This window comes from Grus americana, chromosome 1 (genome assembly GCF_028858705.1).
Source record: "Grus americana isolate bGruAme1 chromosome 1, bGruAme1.mat, whole genome shotgun sequence".
In the NCBI taxonomy this organism is placed as follows: Eukaryota; Metazoa; Chordata; class Aves; order Gruiformes; family Gruidae; genus Grus; species Grus americana.
In genome coordinates, this window is record NC_072852.1 from 28,101,673 (window position 1) to 28,127,447 (window position 25,775).

The 25,775-nt window shown below is 38.0% G+C and overlaps 1 protein-coding gene across 1 annotated transcript in view; it reads right to left on the reverse strand.

Moving 5' to 3' along the window:
* Positions 1-25,775, reverse strand: part of CFTR (CF transmembrane conductance regulator) — a 92,088-nt gene that overhangs the window by 16,054 nt on the left and 50,259 nt on the right. Inside the window, exons 13-22 of the mRNA XM_054837080.1 lie at positions 25,191-25,277; positions 23,581-24,313; positions 22,324-22,452; positions 19,302-19,339; positions 17,840-18,093; positions 16,702-16,781; positions 11,128-11,278; positions 9,798-10,025; positions 8,330-8,430; positions 367-609 (exon numbers count right to left, since the gene is read on the reverse strand). Of these exons, the coding sequence (XP_054693055.1) occupies positions 367-609; positions 8,330-8,430; positions 9,798-10,025; positions 11,128-11,278; positions 16,702-16,781; positions 17,840-18,093; positions 19,302-19,339; positions 22,324-22,452; positions 23,581-24,313; positions 25,191-25,277 (2,044 nt within the window). The remainder of the gene's footprint in view (positions 1-366; positions 610-8,329; positions 8,431-9,797; positions 10,026-11,127; positions 11,279-16,701; positions 16,782-17,839; positions 18,094-19,301; positions 19,340-22,323; positions 22,453-23,580; positions 24,314-25,190; positions 25,278-25,775) is intronic.

Genomic DNA, 25,775 nt, shown 5'->3' on the forward strand with positions numbered 1-25,775 from the left:
AGCTCGGGGAACCGCTGCATACGTGTCTTATCGGTATATTCTGCTCGTCATGGCCAGCAAACACCCCCGCTGTGCTTCACTGAGGTGTAAACAGCCTCAAGATTTCTAGGATGACCGAGGCAGGTTTTCCTTGCCTTTTTGTTGTTTGTGGCCAATGATCTTACAGATGAACTCTATTTAAGAGGAGATGCAAGGCTTTTCTGTTCTTCAGGTGCTTTAGATGATTACTTTGTTTTCTGACAATATTTCATTTACAAAACCTTACTGAACACAACCTATACTGTAGTCAATGAATAGGTTTATAATGACACTTCTATAGTTAAGCTTAATAGAAGTCTGATCAAACACAACAAAACTGTGCCTCACCCTCTGCCCTGAACTTATTGAAAAGGAAATGTTTTCTAACACAGCAGTTCCTCCTTCGCTGTATTTGGCCGTAAGGTCCTTCACAGTCATTTGGCCTCCGGATGGCCAGTTCTTCTCTTTCTTCACATGCATGTTTTCAATTACAAGGGCATCTGAAAGCTGCTTATTCTTCTGTGGCTTAATGTTGTTCATCTCTTCTGTTGGCATGTCAATGACTTTAAATATTCGTCCAACAGACCGCATCTAGGAAGCAAAACAAACAGTATTCTAATTGTAATTAATACTTAGCTGTCAAAACAAATGAAATCAAATCATTCCTAATTCCTAGCCAGAACAGTGAGTCTCTTTTCTGTGTAAGTTATACCATGATATAATTTTCAAAGGCAGAATGCTTCTCGTATAGAACTCTACAGAACGTTGCTCTTGGACTACTGACATTGGTCCAACATGTGATTCCACTTGGTTCCTTTTTAAATGGACACAACAGCTCTTTCCATCTTTAAAAATGTATTTTGAAGACTGCAGATGACCTGTATTTATGAAAACAAAGTATGATCATGAAAGCAACCTTGGAGTCTTCAAGTCCTTCCTCCTGTACGGGGTTGCCTAACTTAAAAAACTGAAGTCCCTTGAATAATCATTGATCTCCAAAGATCAGCAGTCTGTGTGGAATTTGAAAGAGGTAAAGCAGTAGCATCAAGTAAAGAGGAACAATCATCAGACATTAACATCTGAGTATTTATGAGAAATTATCTATAGTTTTTACAAAAAAATTATGGGAATTTCCATTATAATTAATTTTATACATGTAACTATATATATTAGGTGAAATAATCAAGTCCTGTGGTTCATGAACTTCAGGAAGAAGTTGCTAGTAGCAGTCTTGGTGAATTTTCAAAGGAGCATGGGACTAAAAGGAATCCTTTTGATTTTTTAGCTTTTTTTTTTTTTTTAAATGGCTTAAGGGTCAATTAATAAATAGTTAATTCATCTCCTTCACTAGAACTTCACAGCTCAGATGGTCAGAAACCATATTTTTAAGTCTATGGGCCAGTTTGTTAATTAAATTAATCAAATTCTAAATAGTTCTTTTTCCTATCTGCTTTCCCCATTAATTTATGGAGGGCTACCTGAGATCCAGTCACCCTTTGTTTTCCAGGACTAAAGAAAATCCAGGTTTAAGCCTCTTTCTTAACATATGTTCTCCTTCTCCAAACAGCCCAGTTCAAATTAATCTTTCCTGTCTGACCAGAAGGTACACAAAATTTTGGACGATGTTTCACTAGGACATTGTACAAAGGCATGATACTTTCCTATCTATATTAGGAATATCTTGATTAACACATCCTAGGATCATATGCTCTTTCTTTACAGTCACACCTTATAGTCCTCCTCTGATTAAGCAGTGGTCAGCCACACTTTCCTCCATCTTAGCCATTTCTAACTGAGGAGATCCTTACTTACAAGAGAGGTTATTCTTAGCAGTCCCTAAATTCAAGCCTACACTTTGGCTACTGAAATCTGTTTTATATCAGCCATTTGAGGTCACCTAATACCTTTCAGCTCCCAGCATCCTTCATGCTAACATTGCCTTTCAGCTTTGTGCCATTGGCAGATTTCTTCAACACATTTTTTTTCTTTGTTGAGAGCATTAAAAAAAGATTAAAACGAGCTCAGTCACAAATCTAATCTTTGTTGAGTAGCCTCCCTACAGCTTAATACTTACAGCTTAATGCCATTTCCTTTCTGTCCAACTCATTAACTAGTTTACAGTTCTTGCAATAATCCTGATCTCCTTCATTTATATAATTTCTGAAACAGAGCCACGGCCAGTGCTTTCCTGAAAACAAATGAGATCTACGACATTACCTTTGTCTGGAAAATGAATCATTGAACACAGTTATCAGGTTAGTCTGATGCAACCCTAATGTCAGCAAACCTGAGTGAATTCACTCAGTAAGCACTGTGCCTTTGATTACTTCTTCAAATTAGTTTCTAAAGACCGCTGCCATCAGACTAACACACTGACGGTGGCATCAATGACTTCCCATTTCTCCTTCTTAACCAAAAGTGACAGTTGTTATTCTATCACCTGCCACCACCGTTGCCAGCTTGGTAGATTCATTTGAAGTGGCCATTACCAGATCTCCAAGCTTCTCAGCCAGTTCTTCCTGAACCCTAGGATGGGAGCTCTGGTCCCACCTGGTCTGCATGCATGGGGCGGCATTGTTCCAGCCAGGTTTCACATGTTTAACTGAAATGCCCAACTGCAGAATCCAATCACATTTAGTTGAAGACTCTGATTTTAGATGGACTGAGTCATGGGTGGTGTATGTGTCCCTCCACAGACTGTACAGGAAATTTAGGGAAATCAGGATTCTAACTTAGGAGCTTCAGTTACGTGCCTGCAGCTAGGCTGGTTTTTGCATATAATTTCCACCTCCGATATTGTAAATCCCATTTCTACCTTCTGCTTCACTTTCAACTCCCCAGATTAAACACTGTCCTTTTACTGAAAACTGAGATCAAGTATCGACCCAGAATTATGGCCATTTGCAAGTCTAACTCTGATTTTGTCAAGTCTCCCTTCTCTATCTGCTTCTTGACCTCCAATGCATAGTTTGTTTTAGTTAACTAATCCCTTCTGTGGAGGCTGTCATTTCTAATATACTTTTGGAGAATGTTCATCCTGGTAGTCCTACAGTCTCCAAAATTTCATATTGCTTTTCTCCTGCTATGCAGGAAACAAATTTCAGCCCCTCGAAGAAGATGTGACCTTAGTCTACATTCAGGTCCCTAAGTACCTTAGTCCAACTAAATTAATTAATTAGATTCCTCATTTTAACAAAATGTGACCTTTTAAACAAGAGTAAACTATAAGATAGTGTAAATTCTTATTGGTCAGAAATTATTTACAAAATAAATAAATAGACACCTTCATAGCTACTTCATCCAGGAGTATCTGGGCCTTATTAGCATTGGTTCTCCAATCTGTATTCCCAGTAATATATCTCTCTTTAGTGGCATCATGGAAAACCCTTTGTATATCTTTGACCTTGTTAAACTGCTTTTGTAATTCCTTCTGCAAAATTATTCTACTTGATATATTACCATTCCATCCTCCTTTTTGATCCAGATTGAAATACTGTTAGGTGGATTTTCCATGTGGAAGCAAATATATATACACATATAAGGCAAAGAAATACTGGGGTAATTGCTTACATCTCAGCACCTTGAAACAGAACTGTGACAGAAGTTATGAAAAGCATGTTAAGACCCAAGCCTATCGATTGCAATTTCCATCTCAATCCCTCTGCCAGACAGAAAGGCATGGTCATCATTGTCATGATATATGAATGTCATCTCATTTTGGTGATATAAACAGGAAGACCTTGGATCAGACTGACAATTTTCTTCATGTCTGACTGTCTTTAGTAGATCCCCACAATGAGCATCATGCATTTATTTTAATCAGTGTTTGATGGTACATTTCTTTTCAGAAATCTTATCTTTTTTAGAAATATCACTGCTTCAGAAATGAAGGTCTGTCTTGGCTTCATCAAGAGCTGTGAACTTTTGTACAGGCAGGGATTCCCTATAATTGCCCAAGAGATCCTACCATTACACGCTAGCTAAAATCCACTATGAAGCCAGCTGGACAAAGAGCCTTCCCTTACAACAGAAAATTTCATCTCTGTCCCAGCTCCCCTGACAGATTTATCAGTCATGTCGCACAGGCAGGTATTTTAGACAGCTTAATACTTTAAATCAATTCAGAAGGATGCTTTCCTGGTTCTGTAATTTGCATTATGATTTAAATCTGGGCAGAATGTAGCATAAATGTCAGTAACATTTTACAAAGATATCCATTCTTCCTTTCACAGGTAGAAATCTTCTGTCATTCATAATGACAGGTATAGTGTAGGTGACAGCAAGTTTCTTATCTATTATTCCCGTCAGCAACGTGCCTGCTATATTCACATTGTCTAACTAATGCTTTAGAATAAAGAAGTATATTTACTACTTTCATCTAAAAATGTCTAGAGCATAATACACTATTTTTAGCCTTGCCTAATTGTATTTTACTGAGATTTGAATAACATTGCAAATTCTTTAATTTACTTTCTCATTAATATCACTTAAACTCTTCTTAATGTTGAAGGAGAATTCATAATATAATTATGTAACGTATATTTCCAGAAAGTGGAAGAAGTAATTCCTTTTACAAGTAATCTAATAAAATTAATTTCACCAGGCCCTGTGTTCTCTTCTGCTAGGGAGCAGTTACCCTCTCCAGACCAGACACACATAGTATTCAACGACCATGTTGCAAGATACCACCTCCTCAAAACCATGCTGTCTGGAAAGCGCAGTGCGCAGCTGAGACATCCTATGAAAGGCTGGTTCAGAGGTTCATGTTGTGAAAAAACCCTATGCATTAAGTCACTGCAAAAACTGGGTCAATGCAGGCAGACCATACGGTTTTACTGAGGTTTCACATCTTCTGCTGTTACATTTTGGGTGCGCTCATAGGACATATAGTCCTCCTCGAAACTGCAAAAATGAAATATTTAGTTCATGTCAAACTTGTGCTGATTTTTTTGCTCTTTCTCACACTGCTTTTCAGGCAGAAAAGGAAATGTTCTAACAGATTTTTCATGATTCTGTTCCCTTCCAGATGACCAACACTTCACTTTGAGAATTGTCATTCTGATGCAGATTTTCCAGTCAAGTGTTTAGTCTACTTAAACTTTGGAAGTTAACAGTGTTCTCAGGTTTTCTGCTGACAGTAGTAAAAAGCATATTAAGATCATGTCCTAGTTAAAAAAAAATACCAGTTAAACAGGTTAAAGGAGAAATAGCATGGGGAAATAAAAGCATGACAACCAGCTCTAAAAGTGCCATTATTTTTCACAGTCCTAATTTTTTCTTTGGTCCTCTTCTCTACCATGTACTACTTTAATTCTTCAGCATCCCTGATGGATAGGGTGGGGCACTGTGAGATTTAGCAAGTGTGGGTTTAATATCTTTTGGGGGCATTCTTTTTATATCTCCTTACATAAGTAATCCTGGCAACAGTAAAAGCATGGCATTTTCTCTTTCCCTAGTAAAAGGAATTGTCCTTCCCAATTATAGCGCTGCTACTGCAGGATACGCATCAGTGAAGGAGGAGGTTAAAAAGCATTAAAATAGCCCACTGGGACTAGCCAATGTTTATCTATGAAAGCAGCACTTACAGGAAAACTTATTTTCTATTTCCTTATGAAGGAAAAACATTAAAAATACTACAAGACTGCTTGGAGGGATAAGAAAAAGACTGAAAACCAGCTAAAGGGATATTAGCAGAAATGATCAAAGTGCAAAGATAAATCTAGCCTAACTGGTAGCTTTAAATGAAACAATGGATAGCTGTCAGAGTGACCACACATGTTTAAAAAAAAAAAAAAAAAAAAGCAAAGCAGATAAAGTATCAGGGCTGTAGAAAATGAAATGCCAAAACCATTATGGGGCATTAAAAGACAATGGGGATTTTTCAGTTAAAGCCAAAACAGTTCAACAGAAATTACTTCAAAGAGAATATCTGTGTATGTAAAACCAAAATCCAACCTAGAAACTCAGATTTCTTCAGTATGTATGCCTGTGTCATGGAAAGCTCAAGAAGGAGATTGTCTGGAATAAAGGCGAATTTGCCACCTACCCATCTGTTTGGCCAGTATTTCTTCCGGTACAATTTTCCCTTTTTCACATGATCCTGCTTCCCTAGACTCCTGCCTTCCTGTCCTTTTGCTTGCATTTATTTCACTGTTTTCCCATACCTTGCATATCTTGTAAAACAACTCAGTACGAGCTTAACGTTATGTACTAATTACAGCAGCTATGCCTCTGGACATTGGTTTCAACCATCTGCAGAAAACTCCAGCTTATCTGACAACCCAAAACTTCTACCTACAAATGTGCTATACACTCAGACACGCTTATGTTGCAGGCTTGTAAGTAAGCATGGATGTCACATCTGCTCAAGGAAGGGCAAGAGTGATGTCATCTAGAGCGGTGTGTACATATCTGTAACTGGAGACGTGATGTGTCAATTCTAGTCAATCTGGTCCTATGGGGAGCTTCAAAGTACCCACTGAGAGAAAAGTAGAGTATAACCAAATAGACTACTAAGGCACACATGCAAGCCTTTGCAGGACACCTGTAACCAAATAATTGTAAAAGACTTTAAAGAGGGAAGTGGTAAATGTAGAGAATACAAAGAGTGGGAAATAATACATCTGCATCACCCAGTGAAGCAGTTCTATTATCTTGAAACCATGAAGCTATTCTTATTTGCTCGTGCACAGAACCAGCTTTTGAATGTCAGGAAAACCACCCCGCCAGCAATATCTATTAGTTTGACATCCGGGCTACCTAAAAATCCATAGAATGGGGGTGGGCAGCTATCCACTGCTCAAAGAAGTCCAGAGGATCCACCTATAAACTGATGCACCTTAGAAAGCTCTCATTATTGTAACTGGTCCTCCAGTAAAAGAGTTTGTCTTAATAAAGAGAAAAATATTCACAAATGTCTAAAGCAACTTGAGACTTTCTTTTCAGGGGAAAGGGAGTTACTTCCTTAACGCCACTAATAGATGATATTTTAACATCAATGTATTTTAAAAAAGGGGAACTTTTTATTAAAACACTAGCATCCAGCACCCTCTAAATCCTACAGTAAGACTTTCTCTTGCTCTTGGGAAACACCTACAGTTTGTGTTAAGCTTTATAATACGTGCACATGATTCTTACACAGATTGTTATGCTTAAAGCGATCACACTATGCCTTACAGGGCTGAGATGGAGTTTACAAATGAGAGCTGATGGAACGTTGTCGCCGTCGCGCCTTACCAACGGCACGTTTTACTTCATTATCAGTCACACAACTGCTGTTTGGCGTGTCTTGCAGTTAGGGCAAAGAAGCCTTTCACAGAGTGCTTGCCCTTCAAGATAGGCTGTTCTAACAAGCAAAGAAAGAGTCAGCACAAAACAACTGGTGGATAGGGAAAAAATGTGTCCCTGAATGGCACTCAGCTTTCTGGACTATCACCAGTCACACGCGTAAACAAGAGATTAGATGTTGTAAGTGGTTAATTCCCAGTTTTGGGGCTCTTAAGGATTTGCTTCAGGATGAGGGTGGTTGAATCACTTATTTTTAAAAAAAAAAAAAAGTCAAACTGGCAAATATTCCCTTACTGTCACCGTCTGCCCCAATTATATTTTTTATAAATGACGACTCATTTCAGCTAATCAGGAACATTTAAGCTACAGTACGATGAAAACTGCCAGAACAAACATATTTTTCTATGAGTTTCCTGTATGCTTCTCATATCTCAAAAAATAGGTGATGATAAGTTAACCTTGTGACATATTCTGTTTTAAAACCAATCCTAACTAACGGACTAACTATGCAAATTAAAGGGGTAAACATGTACAAGTCCAAAGCCTTATGTCAGAATTTATTTTACACAAAACCAGAAGCAGAACACCAGGGAAGTCTAGGACAAAATTTTAAATCATTATTGATTTTGTGTGGAAGGAGCTCAAAAACATCCATCGTGATCTGCTGTGCAAAGCCCTTAAGTAGACCAAGTAAGGTATATTATATACCTTGGTAAGGTATATAATCAAAACAAAACAACTCCAAGCCTTTTTGAAGTTTTCCCATCACTGCTACATCTGCAATCTGAATCCTCAAATGCAATTATTTGCTGTTGCCTTTTCCAGTCCAGGAAAATTTTTGATCATAGAAAAACTCAGTTTGTGCTGTGCCAAAGCCGATAGGTTGCTATGAAAGGCATGAGGGGAACTTTTCCGACACATCTGTCTGATATCCAGCTCTGAAAATAACTCACTGAACACCCGTAATCAACAGTATAAAGCAATTCCTCAAAAGAAAGCACAGCAAAGTGCATATTATGCTTACCAAACTATCCACATCTATGCTTGAGTTTACTGCCCACTGTAAGGTTCCCATGATGTTCATAGCTAAAGTAAGAATAATGCCAACTTGACCTGGTCCATCACCTGCAGAGAGAAAAACACATTCAATTTATATGTAAATAAAAAGCCAATAGAAATCAGAAAATTAGCATGTATATCTTAAATTACATATTCACATTCTCTCCTCTTCGTGGAGAAAACATGGACTTGTTAATTATACAAAGGATTGAGAGCTTAATCATCAGTTAAACACCTGGTACTGAATTTACTAGAAACCCTGATCTTGCTTTGGGAGAAGAAAAAATTAAATCTTGGTACTTAAGCTGTAAACAGAATCAGGCCTCTGCAATCTTGATTTCAATTTCTTTTTTCCAACACATGTGAATCAGTGAAACGACTCTTATCTTACTAAAACACCACAGCTAACAACTTTAAAATTCAGAATAGTTGCACTGGTTTACATTTTCATTTATTGGACAAATAGAGGGCATGTTCTCCTTACTGTTCCACAAAGATGCAGATATAAATTATTTTGCTTTAATTGCTACTGTAACAAGCATGGGATTTTCCTTTATGAGTTCATACAAGACAATATAAGCATTTAAACTACTCCACTGCTGATTTTTAATCTCACTGTGTGTTAAATGGAATTGAGAATTTAAGTCAAATGCCTTTCTATGATTTCTCCATTTCTTCTATGGCTTTCTTCAACAAACTTCCTCCTGTTTTGCTTATAGACATCTCGTTATCAAAGTAATTATAAACCTTAAAAGCAAAATATTGCTCCTGAAAGCTGACAGATTAAGAAAAGGAATTTAGTGTTGCTCCAAGGACCTATTACTTATTACAGTAAAGTTTACAATGGTGGCAAGATGACAAATTTTTCACGTTTTTAAAAAGTGCTTCTAAACTCTTTGCTCAAATAAAATAGTCAGAAAAACAATAACACAAGGAACAGTTAGTTTTACTAAAAAAACTCAAACTACTTCTGCTATTGCTGTGGCTTTAAAAGATCATTAAAACTTTGCATGTCTTAGCCATTTGCAAATAAGAGGAACATTAACCTCAATTTACTAAAAACCTTTGAGCTATATAGATGATAATCAACACCCAAGCTTTTCAGTACACTAGCGTGGTTACATTAATGTGGTTCAAAATACATGAGATTACTTTTACAGCAATTACAGTCAAGAAAAGGAAAGTTCTGTCCCTTCAGATATTATTTTCAGATTAATCCCTTTAATGAGTCCTTTGCAACATCACATTGCAGATAGTACTGGCGTAATTTCTGTTTGAACTAAATTGTGTTTACTACTGTGACATACTTAAATCAGTGACTCCAGTGTACGCTACATTTTGCAAGGGTTTATTTCCTTCAGAAGCTTCTAAAGCTGAGCTGTTAAGCAGAAGCAGACAACTTCCATTCCAGTACTCCAGTAAAGTTACCGTACCTGTAGTTATGATGGAGATGAACGCCACAGCAACAAAAAAGACAACAAAAATCATTTCTATCCTCATCTGGAACCAGCGCAGCGTTGACAGGTAGAGGAACCAGTTTGCCGTGTGTAGGTTCAGGGCTTTGTGAAACAAGGTCTCAAAATATGGCTGCCGCCCAAAAGCTCTTAGTGTCCACAGCCCTTTTAAGCTTGTAACCAGATGGGTGAATATTGGACTCCGAGCTGTAAAGTTTTTAAATGAGAAACATCATAAACACTCATAAGCAGATACCTTTGCTACAACACAAATACACAGCCCTATGCTCTAACTCACAGCAGTATAACTATTGTCAGTGTTTAATCTACATATGTTGTCGGAATACATGACTGGAGTAATCCTAGCACAGGATATACAACAACAGTCTTTGCGTGAACGGGTTGAACTGCCATTCAGTGTATTGCCAGGAAGGGATGACATTAAATCTTCATAGTTGGCATACTACTTGGGGAAGCTCCTGGCCTGCTGTAAGATGCCATGAGAGAAAGGTGGCTCCTCCCCAGCCAAAATTAATTCCTACAATTCTGATAACTCCATCAAGTGAAGTTTTTTTAGCACAAAGTACTTTAGTGCTCTTGATTCTACTGTACTGACATGGTAATTTTAAGCAGATCTTGCATTGCATAACGAGTGGTGAGCCAATGCTGGATCCCTGCGAACATCAAAGCAATTTAGATTTAGATCCGAGGAACTTCAGAATTACACTTAAATAAAAGGGAAGATGATCGTCAGTGTTTAAGATTCAGGACTGATTTGCTGAGGATCTGCCAGTTTGTTGTAAAGCCAGACCACAGAGCCTGATCTGCAAACCCACACTTCAAGATGAGGTTTTCCATTTTATTGGGAACATATTTGTCTCTTAATGGGATGAGAGGAAGGAAATACAGTCAAATAACTTATTCAGAAATAAGAATTATTTGCAATCAAGATATATACATTCTAAATTTTTCTTATAAAGAAACAAACTCATAGGGCACATACCAAGTCTGACTACAATTTTTCAAGTTACATTTACTCTCAATAAAACTGTATGTCAGGACTTTATTTGTTTTCAGCTGCAGTGGTGATAAAGCCCAGCTTTAAAAAGGTCTTCTCCATTGCTCTTTGGCAGCAGAGCACTCAGTATTGGCTGGATCAGTGACAGCACTGGCTTTAAGGAGGTACGTGTTCTGCTCCCAGAGACAATGGAATCTTGCAAAAGAAAAGGCAAAGAAGAGGTGAAAGGGTGAATCACTTCTCAATTGATTTGTTGTGGACTTAGAAGTCTACCAATTTCACTGCTCCTACCTTCAGATTCCAGTTGTTTCAGCTGCTGAGAAGTGTGGAGGAAGTATGCCCTTAACACAATAAAGGCTGCTATCACAGGCACTGATGCCAGGAAGATGTAGGGTTGTAATATTGAGACTACTGTTATAGCGCCAATCACAATCAGTATTAACTGTAGAATGAAAGAAAAATACTATTGATATAGTAAACTTGTCATTTTATAGACTAGAGATTGGTGATGAGTCTCCTTCCCATGGCTACTATGTATTGTTTCAACAAACATAAAGTACTAACCTAAGTAGAATTTGCAGCTGAGAACAAACCTCCATGAAAAGATCATGAGTGAGACCAGATCCTGTTGGAATAAGCTGCCATCTTTTCTAATAGATGGAAGAAGTGTTTTCTGTAGTACAACCAGTATTGCAGGCTTCTAAATTATGAAGCCACACAAAAACAACGGCAGCTAGGCCCTCACTCTCCAGTTAAACTTGTAAGAACGACATTTGCAATATCTGCAGCCACCTCCCAAACCTAATGGTGCTGTCCCTGTCTTGTCCAGACTATGTGTGCCAGACTGGCAGGACCTGAGCACCAGTCTTCTGGAGGTTCTGGCCAAGCAGTTTTTCTGTGGGTCAGAAAAAGTGGGAAGTCGCACATCACCGCTTGCCCTAGGGACTGTAGGCTACATATGAAAGCAGCACTACTGCTCGTCCTGATCAGAAGATGGGAAATAAGTCATAAGAGGACTTGTGGTATGAAAAATTAGCAGTTTCAGGAGAAAAAAAGATGTTTTAAGATGACAGGTGACTCAAAAGGAACAAAATAATTACATAATCTATTTAACCCACCAGAGAGAGACTACTACTATTCTCATAAGACCTCATCCTGAGTAGCTCCAGACAGATTTAGCTAAATCAGGCCTTGGTCTTTACTCTAGAAGCACCTCAAGCACTTCAACTGTTTTTGTCTCATACCTAAATCTAATGAAAAATCAAGTATATCAGTGTACACTCTGCTTTGCATCACAGTGTTACCTTTCACACTAAACAACTAATTCAAACTGCCTAAAGCAACTGCAAATGAATAATTTGGACAAAATTATGAATATCACATTGAAACATCACTGCAAATGACCAGTCAGCAAAGAAATAGATGGAAAGCAAAACTAATTTCACATTAGGAAGAAACCTGCAGTTGGTGCTTTTGCTACTACCTCCACATAAATTCAAGAATATATTTAAATTCCTGGTACTCCAAGTCAGAGGTCTTTCACGAATAGGTAAGCACGTTACAGGATTCCTACCCTTTGTTTTCATTGGAAATCTGAGCAATGCTATAGCAGCATCAAAGTTTATGAAAAAAAAATTCTGTAACAGCTGAACTAGTTAAAGATTTCTTTCATGATTTTCTTCATTTCTCTTAAAAGAATGGTGACATGTGGGTTATGCTTGTGCAGGCTGTATAGCACTGGTCTGTAGCAATGCAAGAATGGATTTGTGTTTACTCATTATTTCAAACTGTAGAATTTAGTACCTCTTGTATCTCTAATTGTTAAGAAGTAAATGAGCCATTCAATTGCTATTGAGCCAAGTTATACAGCACTCAAATTGCTTGAGATTACATGGTCACACGGTGACTGTTTTAATTCCTATTTCCATCATTTACTCAAATTTTGCAAAGGCCACTATGATGCCATATTGTTCTCACTGCTGGTCCAACAGTTATTTCAATAAAAAGTTCAATATGAAAATTTGTGTTATCTCGTAAACTCCAAACACAAAATAAGTGTAAAGTCAAACAGAAGATGGCATCTTCTCTAAAAAGGCAGTAGCAAAAATCAACACACAAGCCAGCTACGTTGGCATATGCTCGGGGAATGGCAGCAGAGGTCTCATGCAGCCCAGTTAAGAGCTGCAGTGACCACACGTGCTGAGCTTTCAGTCCTGGGACGGAGGCCAGATGAGGAGGCACGTTCCAGTGCTTCCCCTCTGTAATCGTTTTGGAAAATACAGCTGGTGGTGGAGACAGCAATTCAGCAAAAGTTGAGGGTGGCAATGGATGCAGCAGCCAATCTGATTAACCAATGGGGGTTTATCATTTAGGGAAAGCCAGCCATGACGATAGGTATAAATGTTCAATGAGTTCACTATAACCTTTCGAGTGGGACTATATTAAACCCTAGGGGTGAGCATGTCATGTGAAGGATCTCCAAAAAATGATGCACCCACTGCAAGCACTGGTAGAAGACTGAGATGGATGTTAAAATTAGTGGCAATGCTGCTGACATCATTAGCTGGCTACAATTCATACCCTGATGCAAGCAGGTCAGATGGCTGACAGAGAAAACATCACAGTTGCTATCTGTTGTTGTTGATGTAAAGGTTAATACTGCTTCTTCTTTTATGGGCAACTGGGTATACCCCAGTGACTGGAGAGTAGCCCTGACCTCTTTCATCCTGAAGTCTCATTCATCTGAATAGAAAGCTCTGCTACCTAAAAGGGAAGGTCCCTGATATGTCCCTGAAAGTCCTAAGAAAAACTATGTCATGACATCCACAGCTGCAACAGAGAAGGACACAGTGTCCCTAAACAAGGTGCTAGCCAGAGTCATCTACCAGCTCTTTCTCCCAGAAGAGGGAATAAGAATGAGCTCTAAAATTTTGCATCAAATTCTTGGGAAAAGCTCAGAATTCAGGACAGACTTATGCAAACATAAACTGAAGGCTAGCAGAGACCAAGCCTCCATCTCCACAAGACTTGGATTTAGGCATCCCAGTACATTTAGAAGCTAACCTTTTCTGTAGATCTCTGCCCCTGGGAAGGAATAACCACATTCACCAGTACAGACTGGAGGGTGACTGACTGGGAAGCAGCTTTGCAGAGAAGGCCTCAGGGGTCCTGGTGGACCATGAGGCAGCAAGACACCCATGCAGCAAGGGAGGTCAACAAGGGCAGCATTGTCAGAAGCTCAAGGCAGGTCATCCTTCCTCTCTCTTCAGCACCAGTGAGACTGTATCTGGAGTGCGTTCCCCAGTACAAGATACAATCATACTGGAGCGAGTCCAGTGAAAAGTCTTGAACATGTCAAAGGGATTGCAGCATCTCACACACAAGGACCGGCTGATACAGCTGTGATTGTTTACTTAAGGGAAGGCTTAAGGGGATCTTATCACTTTGTATAAGTATCTGATGGTATTTATTATATTTATAGAAACTATAAATTTATATATATATATGCAAATATTTTTATAAATTATATATATGTTTAAAATTTATATTCTATTTATATAAATCCCAATAGGTATTTGGTGCGGAGCAAATAAGCCTGAGCCAGATTCTTCTCAGTGGCACCCATTGGGAAGATAAGAGGCAATGGGCAAAAGTTGAAATGCACAAAATTCTATTTAAACATAAGAAAAAGCATTTTTAATGTGAGGATGGTCAGACATTGGAACAGGTTGCTCGTTGTGGATTCTCCACCCTTGGAGATATCCAAAATCCAACATGGGCCTGAGCAACCTGCTCTAGCTGACAGTGCTTTGAGCAGAGTGGTTGGGGAGGTCCCAGGCCCTAGGTCCAGAGGTCCTTTCCAGATTTGACCATTCTGTGACTCTGCAATAATCAGCACAGAAGGAGAAAGTCACATGTATAACTTCTCTGTATCTTTCAGAGGAATCTGACTTTGTTCATTAGCAGAGTCTGTGAAAGTCTGAAGCTGCCAAACAAGTCTGAATCTATGAAGGATCAGAAGAAATGTCTTGTAAAGGGATGACCGGTAAAAAGCATTCAAGACAGCAGGTAGGTTCAATGATCTTCACCAGAAGGACCTGGAAAGACAGGGCAGCTGTCATTATGTCCAGGAGCTCTGCAGTTGATACTGAGGAGACAGAGGTGAACCTGTGGGACATTAGAGTACAGCTTAGCCTCTGAAAGGCATCAGAACAGAAAAGCCAAATCTAGGGATTTTCCTTATCCTTGGAAACATGAAAAACTAGTCAGTTTCTTGTAGAGAACTTGAAACATAGAGTTTAGAACTAAAATAGTTTTAGAATAACATCCCCATGGCAGATCCAAAATATCAGAAACAAAATGGTCACACCAGAAAAGGTAGCAGTGACTCCTGATCACACTGAAGATTACATTAATGATTCAGAGAAGGTGTCAATGTGCATGTTTACTCATTCAGCAAATCATCATGATGTCAGCAGAACGTGAAGTAGAGCTGTAATGTCCTTGAACCTCTTCACATGAAGCTGCACTGGCCTCTCTAAAGTCATGAGCCAAAGTTATCAATTACTAACAAAGATATAGGGCAAGGGACTTGTTTTGATCAGACCGTCATGTTGGTAAGGATTGTAAAGCAGAGCAAACTCACAGATGGAGACAGGCAATCTGTGCAGTGGAGTGTTTGGATTGATTAAGTCGACCCTGCATATCCCCTAAATAAAGGTAGAGGAGAACAGGAGGGCCAGGGAAGCTTTTGCTTTTATTTTTTAAATGTTCTGGGAACCAGCTGTATCTGAGGAAAAGCTGGCATTGCAGCATCAGTGGTAGAATGCCAATGAGGGGTGCTGGGATCCACACAGAGCCACAAAGTCTCAGAATAGGCAGGATGGGGAGCAAACAAGGCATCTTCCTTGAGAAACACTGGGATTGCCTCTGTCTCTGTATTTCTTCAATGTTCTCTTCAGTGTGGATAAATTTGAAGGTCATTCAAAACTCAAGATTTTGCAATGCATGGATTTTCCCAGGAGGTGTGCTGGAAACAAACCTTTCCATCCAAAAAATAAAAAGTTGTCAATTCTATAACTCTTAGGGATGTAAAATTCCTCCAAGGATTAGTGTCATCTAAAGATCTCCTCCATCACAAATAGTTCTCCAGTGCCTGACAGACTCAGCTTAAATCCCAGAGACTCAGGGAAAGCCACGAAGATGTGAAGGATAAAAGACGAAACTAGGCAGTCAAACTTGTGAAGGGAGAAACAAAGAAAAGAACAGAAGAGAACTGCCCAACTGAGAGTTGAAAGCACATCATCATGGGTCAAACTGCCCAATAAGGCAAACCTGGAAGTGTTTCCACAGAAGATAAAAGAACAGAAAAAGCAAGAATATATTCTACAAAAGAGAAGAGGGAAATTAAGGGTGACGCTAGCAAACTGGGAATAGAAGAGTCTAAGGAAGTAAAGTCATGAAAATGACTGAATGCAATCAAAGGATAGCATGAAAAAACATTAATCTTGAGCCAAGATAACTGAAAGAAACTAAGGAATGCCCTTTAAACCTTTGAAGTTGAATATAGCAGGGATACTTGCACTGTAGGGGTCTTCAGGGCAAAAATGTTTCTGAGCCTGAATACTAAAAGTGGTTTGCACAAACAGTGGAGGTATACATATAGGCAAGTACTCAAAAAAGAAGCAATGAAGTTGACTTACAAGATAAGCAGTTATGTAAACAGACATACTGACTGAAAAAAAAGGAAGAGATTTAATTCCAGTTGTTATTTCTTCTTATTAATATGAAATCTTTTGCATGATGGACAACTGAAACTTTACAGTGCTGTAAGACAGTAAAATTTAGAACTTTTATTCTACAAACCTGAATGAAGTCAAATACTGTAAGTGGAAGTAAGTCATCCAGTACTGCCGTATCTTTTGAGAATCTGTTAAGCATACCACCTATGGTTTAAGAAAAAAAAAAAAAAGTCAGACATTTTAACACCCCAAAAATCCTACATTTATTACTTTAACAAAAAGTACAACTTTCTCTGAACAAAGGGTAAGCACAAGATTTGTTTCTAGTACAAGCAATTCCACTGCAGTATAGTGGAGCTACAGCTTCTTTCCCCAGGGAGGAATTTGACTCCACAACTTCTGTTTTAGGTCTTGGAATCTCAGAAAAAAAAAAAAAACAACAGAAAAATGTAATAAAAACAAAGAAACATAATTAAACAGGACAGAAACAGAGGCACAAAGCATGAGGTCTGTACCCCTTGTGCAGCAGGGTATCTGCTGATACACAGATAATTTGCACATCAGCATTTGTATGAGTTTGTGCACCAGTTTGTTAGCGTCTGAGCAGAATTACTATACTAATCACCAGGTAACAACAGAGTTAAGAATATAATGGGAAAATGAAGGAGAAACCCTATGGTGTATTGCCATTTACCGGTGTCTCCTGCAATCTAGTACACACCAGTAAGAAGGGTATGGGATACGAATTTGATGTACAGTGGGAGATAGAACTTGTTACACCAGTTTATATAATGAACTCTATCAACTTCAGAGACAAATTTGAATACGCATACCATTATTCACACTAACTGATGTTTTATGACTTTTTAGTAGGACTATTCATGAAATAAAGCACTATTTATCATCCACACCTGACTCCTTGTCACTCACCACATAGCTGACTGCATCTTTTTTATTGCAGTTTTAGACAAAGTGTATTCATAAGAAGTTATTCTGGTTTTATTGACTCAAACAGTTAACGGTTAATTTTCTCCAACTTACAAGGTGATACTTCAGAATCAGAATTGACAACTGAAATATGTCACCCTTAAAGTGCAATCAAGGTTCATTAAAAGATTCACAAATTACTTTATGTGGCAAACTTTTTACATTCAGCTTGACTGAAAATGTAAATGGAAAGCAACAGTATCCTTTAACAGAATGAAAACTGTTTAATTGAAATGACACCCATACATGAGTCAATCAGTTCCCATCTCAGTTACCTGCTTTCCAAGAGTTGAATGTTGACATAGGTGCATGAAGAACTGCGTGCACCATCTTTTGATGAAGAATTTTAGACACCGTTATAAGCGTATGCACAAGGGGCAAACCTCTGAAGATTCCCATGGCAAGCAGGGTATCTGCCACTCCCACGTAGATATAAATGATGTAGTAGGCACTAGTGTTAGTGACAATCACAGGAGGTTTGTCAGAGGTACTGTTTTCTGATTGTGTTGTGTTTGCTGTCAAAGCTGTCCTGTATGACGGAAATTTAAAAATAAATACATTACTGGAAATTGTGGGGTTTTTCTCTTTTATTTTCCCGACTAAACAAATAGTGCTGCAATGTTAATTTGTTTTAAAACTATGTTAATGGTTAGTTATGTATATTTCCAGCCATTTTTTAAATTGTCCTGTATGTATAGAATATAAATTATGAACTAACCCATGTTCCACTAAGGCAAAGTTACTCTGTGTGTGCTCAGGGGTCAAGGCAATAAATGGTTTATCCGTCTCCTCAGGTACCTTTGGTGGTTCAGGCACCTATCAGCATTTGTAGTAATTTCTGAAATTAATTGCAATTGTGCAATGAGGGGTTATTACCAAGGTAGAAATTAAGCCATTGTTATATAACTACAACCCCTCCAACAGTTTTCTCCAAACTGCTGTGAAAATGTCCTGCTTTGGTAGTCTCTTGCAAATCTACTGCCAGTTTAATCACTGACAAAACTAGCCTAATCAAGGAAAATGCATCCTCTTCTTTTAACCAAAAAAAAATAGTTTAAGTGTTGGAAAAAGTGAATTGTTATGTAGTAACATGCTCCAGGTCTCCTACAAAAATCAAAAGCCTTAGTGACCTATTGTAAGGGGGCATCAATATAAATCCCTCCTCCTCCAGATCAGACCTAAGTCACTATATGATTTCTATAGTCAAATGTACAGAGTTAGCGCTGCAGGACACAAACAGGGATCAAAAGCAGCAACCCAGCAAAAGGCACACCGCTGCTCAGTGTGTTTCAACCTTCATCTGCCTGACCCTACAACTTCTGGGAATTTTCCATAGGTGAGCAGAGGAAATCGTACAAATGGGGTCTTACAGAAACTGCTGCCTTAAAAGTTCCTAAGCAAATGTCTCACCGGCACCTGTGAAAGACAGCAGTGAAGCACAGTGTATTCAGGATAATCAAGTCCATGCAGAGAGTGAGCTGATCCAGGAAAAGTCTTGGCGTGCGTTGTTATGTGCTCAATAACAAGGCACAAACCATTTGATTGTTAGCTCTTAAAGAAGTACTGGCTTAAGATACCAGCTACATGAGGTATTTAGATAATCCATCTGTGAACCATTTTAATGAATGAAGCTAGTGCCTATCCATATAGACTTCTGGCAGAATTTATTAATGATTTATAGCAAAAATCAATATAAAGGAGACCCCAATCTCTCAATAAATGATGACCACTACTTACTTTTTAAGAAACCATAACCCAGCAAGAGAAGCGGCTACCTGTGACCAAAGAAAACAGAGTCAATTTTTTGTCTTGTCACATTATATACTTTTTCTTACTTACCTTCTTTCACTGACTTTATAATTGTTTGTAGAGAGAGCATTATAAATGGATGGAAGTCAAACTTCCCTGAAGCAAAAACCTTGTCATATCTGCTCCTCTTTCCACAGAAACCACTTAGTGCATCCCACCAGGAAAGCTACATTTAGACTTGTATTACAATCAGGGAGGTATTCTAAATATTCTCTTATTGTCTTTTACCATACTATTAACAAAGGCTTGCTAATGCATTCCTAATGACAAGGAACATTCACTGTATGCTTTAACATATTTAAAGTTTTAAAGATTAATATTTCTTGATGGCCCTAAAAGAGTAAGTCTCTCAATATCTTCACAGGCAGCTATTCAAATATGAAGTCAAACCTTTAACATTGTTATTTTTGCATTGCTATTCTTTCCTAGCTGATATCTACATTTGATATATCTATTTGTCTGAGATTGCTTGGCTGCTAGTTTTACACAATTCTCCAAATAATCTATATTAATATTTTTAAGATGTGGAATTAAACCCTTTTTATTGTGAGATGCTTCCATGCTCAACAGAAGCTTCCTCTATAACACATTTTCTCGTCTGTCCACTGAGACACTGGAGATCTTCATCTAGTTCACCACATTTCAATCTGCCCTATTTCTGTCTATGATCTTTTTTCTAAGGGTCTAAATATAGTTTCTAGCATCTTCTTCCCATATGGCACTGGTACAGGAATGTATTACCATAATACCTCAGCTCATAATTACAGTCTTCTTGGGAGCCACTAACTTTTGCAGGTCTTACAGTAAATAACTCAAGCTTGACCACAATCCCCTGAATTTACGCATTTATAGGGATCAAGCTTCTTTCACAATAATATTTTTTATATCTCCCAGCAGAATTCTGCTCTGATCTTGATTCCTCACAACAGAGGACCATTTTTTTTTTCAGCTGGGAAGATGAAGGTACACAATACTGTAACAGAATAACTTCATAAAGCCTTTCTACATGTTTCCATTCATAACTGCTCTTCTTCCCATTCAGCAACCCTAGTCTCTGGGTATTACATCTAGGAAACACAGTTGTGAGTCACTTCAGCGAGCTACACACACAGACATGCACACCCCGCAAATCTAGGAAGAGTGTACAAATAACGCCCAATTTATGGCAATCTGTGTGGACTCGACTTGGGACCTACAGCACAAAACAATGCATTCTAAATCTAAAATAGCATCTCTAGCATTTCCACGATAGTCCCATCCAGCTCTGAAGGGTGTCAAAACTCCACTTTCAATTTACTTGTCACTATTGTCTCCGTTCAGCCCTTGGATGCTCATCACTAGCCTCTCTTCATCGTCTAAGGTCAGAAGGGTACAAACTGTTAGCACAGGCCACATAACCACTTAGAATGGTATTTCACCTCATGCACAGAGGTTTGCTAAAGGTTATATAGTCTATGCTATGGCTGAATATCTTCCAGCCCATTAATTTATCAATAGGCTTTTACTCAAGCAATAGTCATACTGGAAAGTTTAACTTAGATGGAAACATTCTTTGCCTTAAGATTTGTTCTTAAATTAGAAGATGAGGCTTTTGAATTATTTAAAAAGGTTTTAGTCTAATTTAAAAGCAAAAATTTGTAATCAAGATTAGAAATGCATGCTGAATATATGGGGATAAATCTGATATAGATCTCAAAGTTAAAATTTCCTTTTCCCCTACAACTCACTTTCAGCTTTGCTGTTGTAGGTTTACACAGCCTTTTTCCACTCCCATGAAAATAAAACTTACATGATAAGAACAGCTACACATCTAAAGACTGTCTTGCTTCTGGAGGTGGTTTAAAAAATTGAGATCTCAAACTAGATTTAAGCTCCAGGCTTCATTCCTGGACTAAGCTCCAGGCTTTATTTCTGGTCAAAAAGAACTAATTTAAATCACCCACAACACAGCATTAGTGTAAATTCAGGATACCATCAATCATATCCTTCTCCAGGTTTGATGATACTAGAAATTCGAATGCTACCACAGAACTGCGAAAAACCTTTCAGTGACACAACCAGCCAGAAACCAGTCCTATATTCCTAATGGATTCTTCTCTTCTTTCATTTCATGATGAAAAATTGCAAGAGAAATTGGTACCATATTTTATAAGTTGACATATGAAAAGAGTCTCATTAATCTCCCAGTCTTCTCTCCGAAACATGTTCCTTCCCTCAGAAAAACATTTGACCTAGGATATTAATTGTAAAAGAGGACACTATGAGATTCTGTCTATATGTTAAAAGTCTTCCCTAAATTGGGAGACAAGACAAAAAGCAGGCAATTTCTGTTATAGGAAAAATAGTCAAACTTGCATGATCAGGCAAATGTTCTTCAGCATTTTTTCTGACGTTTTCCACTGTACTTGGAAAAAGGCTTCTCCGCACACTGCAGGAACACCACATCCGTCTTTAAATGCCGTCACAGGCATGCAGCTCTTTGCCTTATTCATCACTCTTCTTTCACTAGGAGCAAAGCTACTAACTCATTTTTGAAAGCAATTCCCTAGAACTTATGTATGTGCTCATAAAAAAAAAAAATTCTAGTAATTATTGTTGCTAACCCCCCAAAGCTCTGCAAAGAAATCTTTTCATGGAAAATGGAAGATTATTCACCTGACCTGCATAGGGCAACAATTTTTATTTATGGTACCACACAGCAGAAAATAACTGAGATAATTTGAGAAGGTGAGTCTTCTGCTGCCATGCACTAATCGCTGTCTTTGGTGAGAAATGCTGATCTAAGCAGCAGAAAAGGAATTGCAGTGTCATTTAACAGCAGTTGCCAATAAGCGATACATACATGAGCTAACATCTTGATGCTTTAGCCATTTATCCTTTTATCACAAACAACACAGTTTGAACAAACATAATTTTGTAGTAACATGACATGAAGTGCAGGTTTTCTTACCTCAATTAAGAAGACAGTCACACACAAAATCAGAACAAAAATCAAGTTTTTGTGGACCGTAATATATCTGAAATAGGTATTCCATGTGGTAACAGTACCCATGCTTTCAGCATCATCAGTAAAGCATTCCTGTCAAAGAATTGATAAGAATATAGTCAGAATGATAATAATATCTATATATGAGAATTTCTGACACATGAATGCTATCAGTCTTTTTGCTAACTTATTCCACATAATTGAACTGCAGCATTCAAATTGGCTGACGATGGCTGGAGAGGAAGGTACTGACTGGTTGAGTAATCTTTGATATAACAACACCATTTAGAGATGATTTGAAATTTTCAGACAACACTGAAAGAAACAACCAAGATCTGTACAGCACTACTAGAAGCCCAGAAATGTTTAGTCCATAGCTATTTTCTTTCAATGGAGATAATTATTGTGCTGTTAAAGTAAATTTGTAAATACTCTGCGAGTTTTTTCTGCAGAGATGAATAAAGCAAAAGAAAAATGGGCAGTGCTTCAGCAAATTAGAAGTTTAAGTATTTCTTGTAGACTTTTTTCCACCTAGGAAATAACTTTCGAAAATTTTTCTGTCCTGTGAAAATCAGCTGTCAGTTTTGAAAATGAAAGTAGTTCACCATGACCAGTTGATAGTTATTAGAAAAAAGGAATTTTCATCCAGTTCTTGGTATAAAAGACCTTAATTGTATAATTTCCAGCACATCCATAAAAACAGAGTGAAAAACAGCTTACTCCTCTGTTCATTATCTGTATCAGAACATAAGAGCTAAGCAGTCTGACAAATTTGTCAAATTTGATCAAATTCCAGTTTTAAAAACTGTGCTAGTACTTCAAATTTATTTTAATTTTTTTCCATGAGCCTTAACGTTTCAAATGTCAGTTTTACATAAATGATTTAAAGCTATGTTTTCCATGTTATGGTTTCAAATTTCATTTTAACATAAGTAATCTTAAACGTAGATTAAAGTGCAGGAGATTAAAATTCTGTATTGAAATCCTCTACAGATAACACTCAAAAACTATAAAATAACCAGGCAAAATAAATTTTTGAGGATTTCAATGATTTCAAGATGATATTTGAGTTAAAAAAAATTCACAGATATTCCAAAAAGATATTCCACAGTGAAGTACTGCATTAGGAATGACATAGTCTGGTAGAAAAATATATAAGGAGTATATTGCACTAAACTGTCACCATATCAAAACCCAAGATGAATGTAAATCAACACACACCTTCAAATCTTCTTCATTGATTTCATCAGTTATGTCCAAGACACTGTCTCGAGACAAGCGCCTGGTGTAGATATCTATCTCGGAAGACAAGTTTGTCTGAGGTACCACAGACATTTTCCGAAATGCTGTACTTCCCTTTTTGGGAAAGTTTGTGCCGTAGTTCACAGAGGTACCCGTCATCAGGTTTAACACAGATTGCCTCCTCCGACCTTGCAGAATATGATCGGTGCTTAGCACATTACTCCGAAGCAGACCTACATCTCCCTGTTCCAAGTCAGGTACCAGCGAGAGCCTCCTTTCTGGTGGGTCGTTGTGGCCATCTTCTATCCCGTTCACCTGCATCCCGTTCCTCTGCACTACTGAGAACTTCCTACTTACATTAAGGGGGTTAATAATTATGGAGTTCTTCCTTTTGTCATTAAAATCAGATGTTTGTTTAAAAGATTGCTTTTTTATTTCATTTCGTGATCCTGTGCCTTCTCCTTCAATGGAAAATCGTCGGAGAGTCTCGGTTAGAATTGAATTTCTTCTCTCTGCACTGAACTGATCAAAAGAATCAAATCCCATCAGCTCTGAGCTGAAGTCTGGCCGTTGACCCTGAAGTTCAGAAAACGTTCCATAGAAATAGCAGCTTCCCTCATGTAAAATTAATATTTTGTCAGCAATCTTTAAATGTTCCAGTTTTGAAGTAACCAAGATCCTAGTTTTATTCGCCATCAACTTGCACACACAGCTATAAAAGGTGAAAGTGTTAAAAATTAGACTTTTTTCTTCATGATTAAATGTTGCTTTTAACCCTTGCACTTTCAATCTGTTTGCTTTTACCTGTCTCCCTCTCAGTATGAGCAGTCTTGGGTGCTCCCTCAAACTACAAAGGAGGTGGTAAGGCTGAGATTTGTCAATGGTGATTACTTTATCGCAGGAACAAAAAATAGGGGGATAATTTTATCATTTTCAGGTCAATCAAAAAAAGCACAGTTCAACATGAACATGAAATATTTCTTCTTAGGGTTACTTAGATCTTTTTCTAGCAAACTTAAAGGTATTGGCTCAATTTCAAAACTTCAAACTTATGGTGACTGAAAAGCTCATGGATGGCAGTGCGTGTCCTTACTGTTTTGAGCTACACCACAAGGACAAGCCAGAAGCCTCTGTCTTTGGCCAACCTGCTGCCAATTTCTTGGTCAGTGGACACTTCTAGGTGTCCAGTCTTTCAAAGATTAGAAAAACAAGAAAAAATATAGGTTTTTGTAAAAAAACATACTTAGAAAGCAGGCAAGTGTTTTAAAATGAAAGCCTTTCTGGTACACAGACACACCAGATATAAAACCATGCACATTGGGAGTAATAGGTTATAGGGGGGTCAATACATTGAGATGGAGGAGGGAGCAGTAATGCTCACACCTGGCCCAGGCTTGTTCCCAGCCCAGTACGCTGTCCTACTGCTAACACAAAATCCTCATTCTTGAGAATCCCTAAAAATAAACATCTCAAAAGGTATAATTTTGATCACTTCAGTATTTTTGTACTGTTATAGAATTTCTGTTCGTGGTTTTACTTTGTGCTGCTCAGTGGGATTCTTAAATACAATCTATCAAAACATACAGTACCTTTCAAATATCTCTTTTTCTGTAAAAATGTCTAAATGTCCAAAAGGAGAATCCAGGAGATACAAATCAGCATCTTTGTACACTGCTCTGAACAGAGAAAATGGAAATGAGATTAACTTTCACGAGTCTCATAAATTTCAATAAATATAGGTTAAAAAGAATGCCTTTACGGTTTTGTCTGAAAAACTTGTGATCGATAGACTTTTCTACAGCATCAATATGGAGCTGGAGTTGAATGTTAAATGTGCTTGCAAGACACCTTTCAACAAATCCTTTCCTTGTGGCAGACCACATTACAAACCAACTCAGTTTCCATTAATTTCTGTGCTACCAAAGGAAGCTGTACAGCTGCCTTTTACACAGCTCACCCCAAAGATCTGCTTATGGCCTGAATCTGACAGTCCCCATCTGTGTACAAGGACCATTTCAATGGGAATTTAGTACCTACTGTAACGTCTACTGGTGCCTGAGGTAATATTACACATATGTAAGTAAGTGTGTAAAAAACTTCGGTCTCAGCACTTAGTTTTAAAAGTACTTTGAAATAGCTGGTGAGAAAAAACAAGTGTATTAGTGAGCCATGAT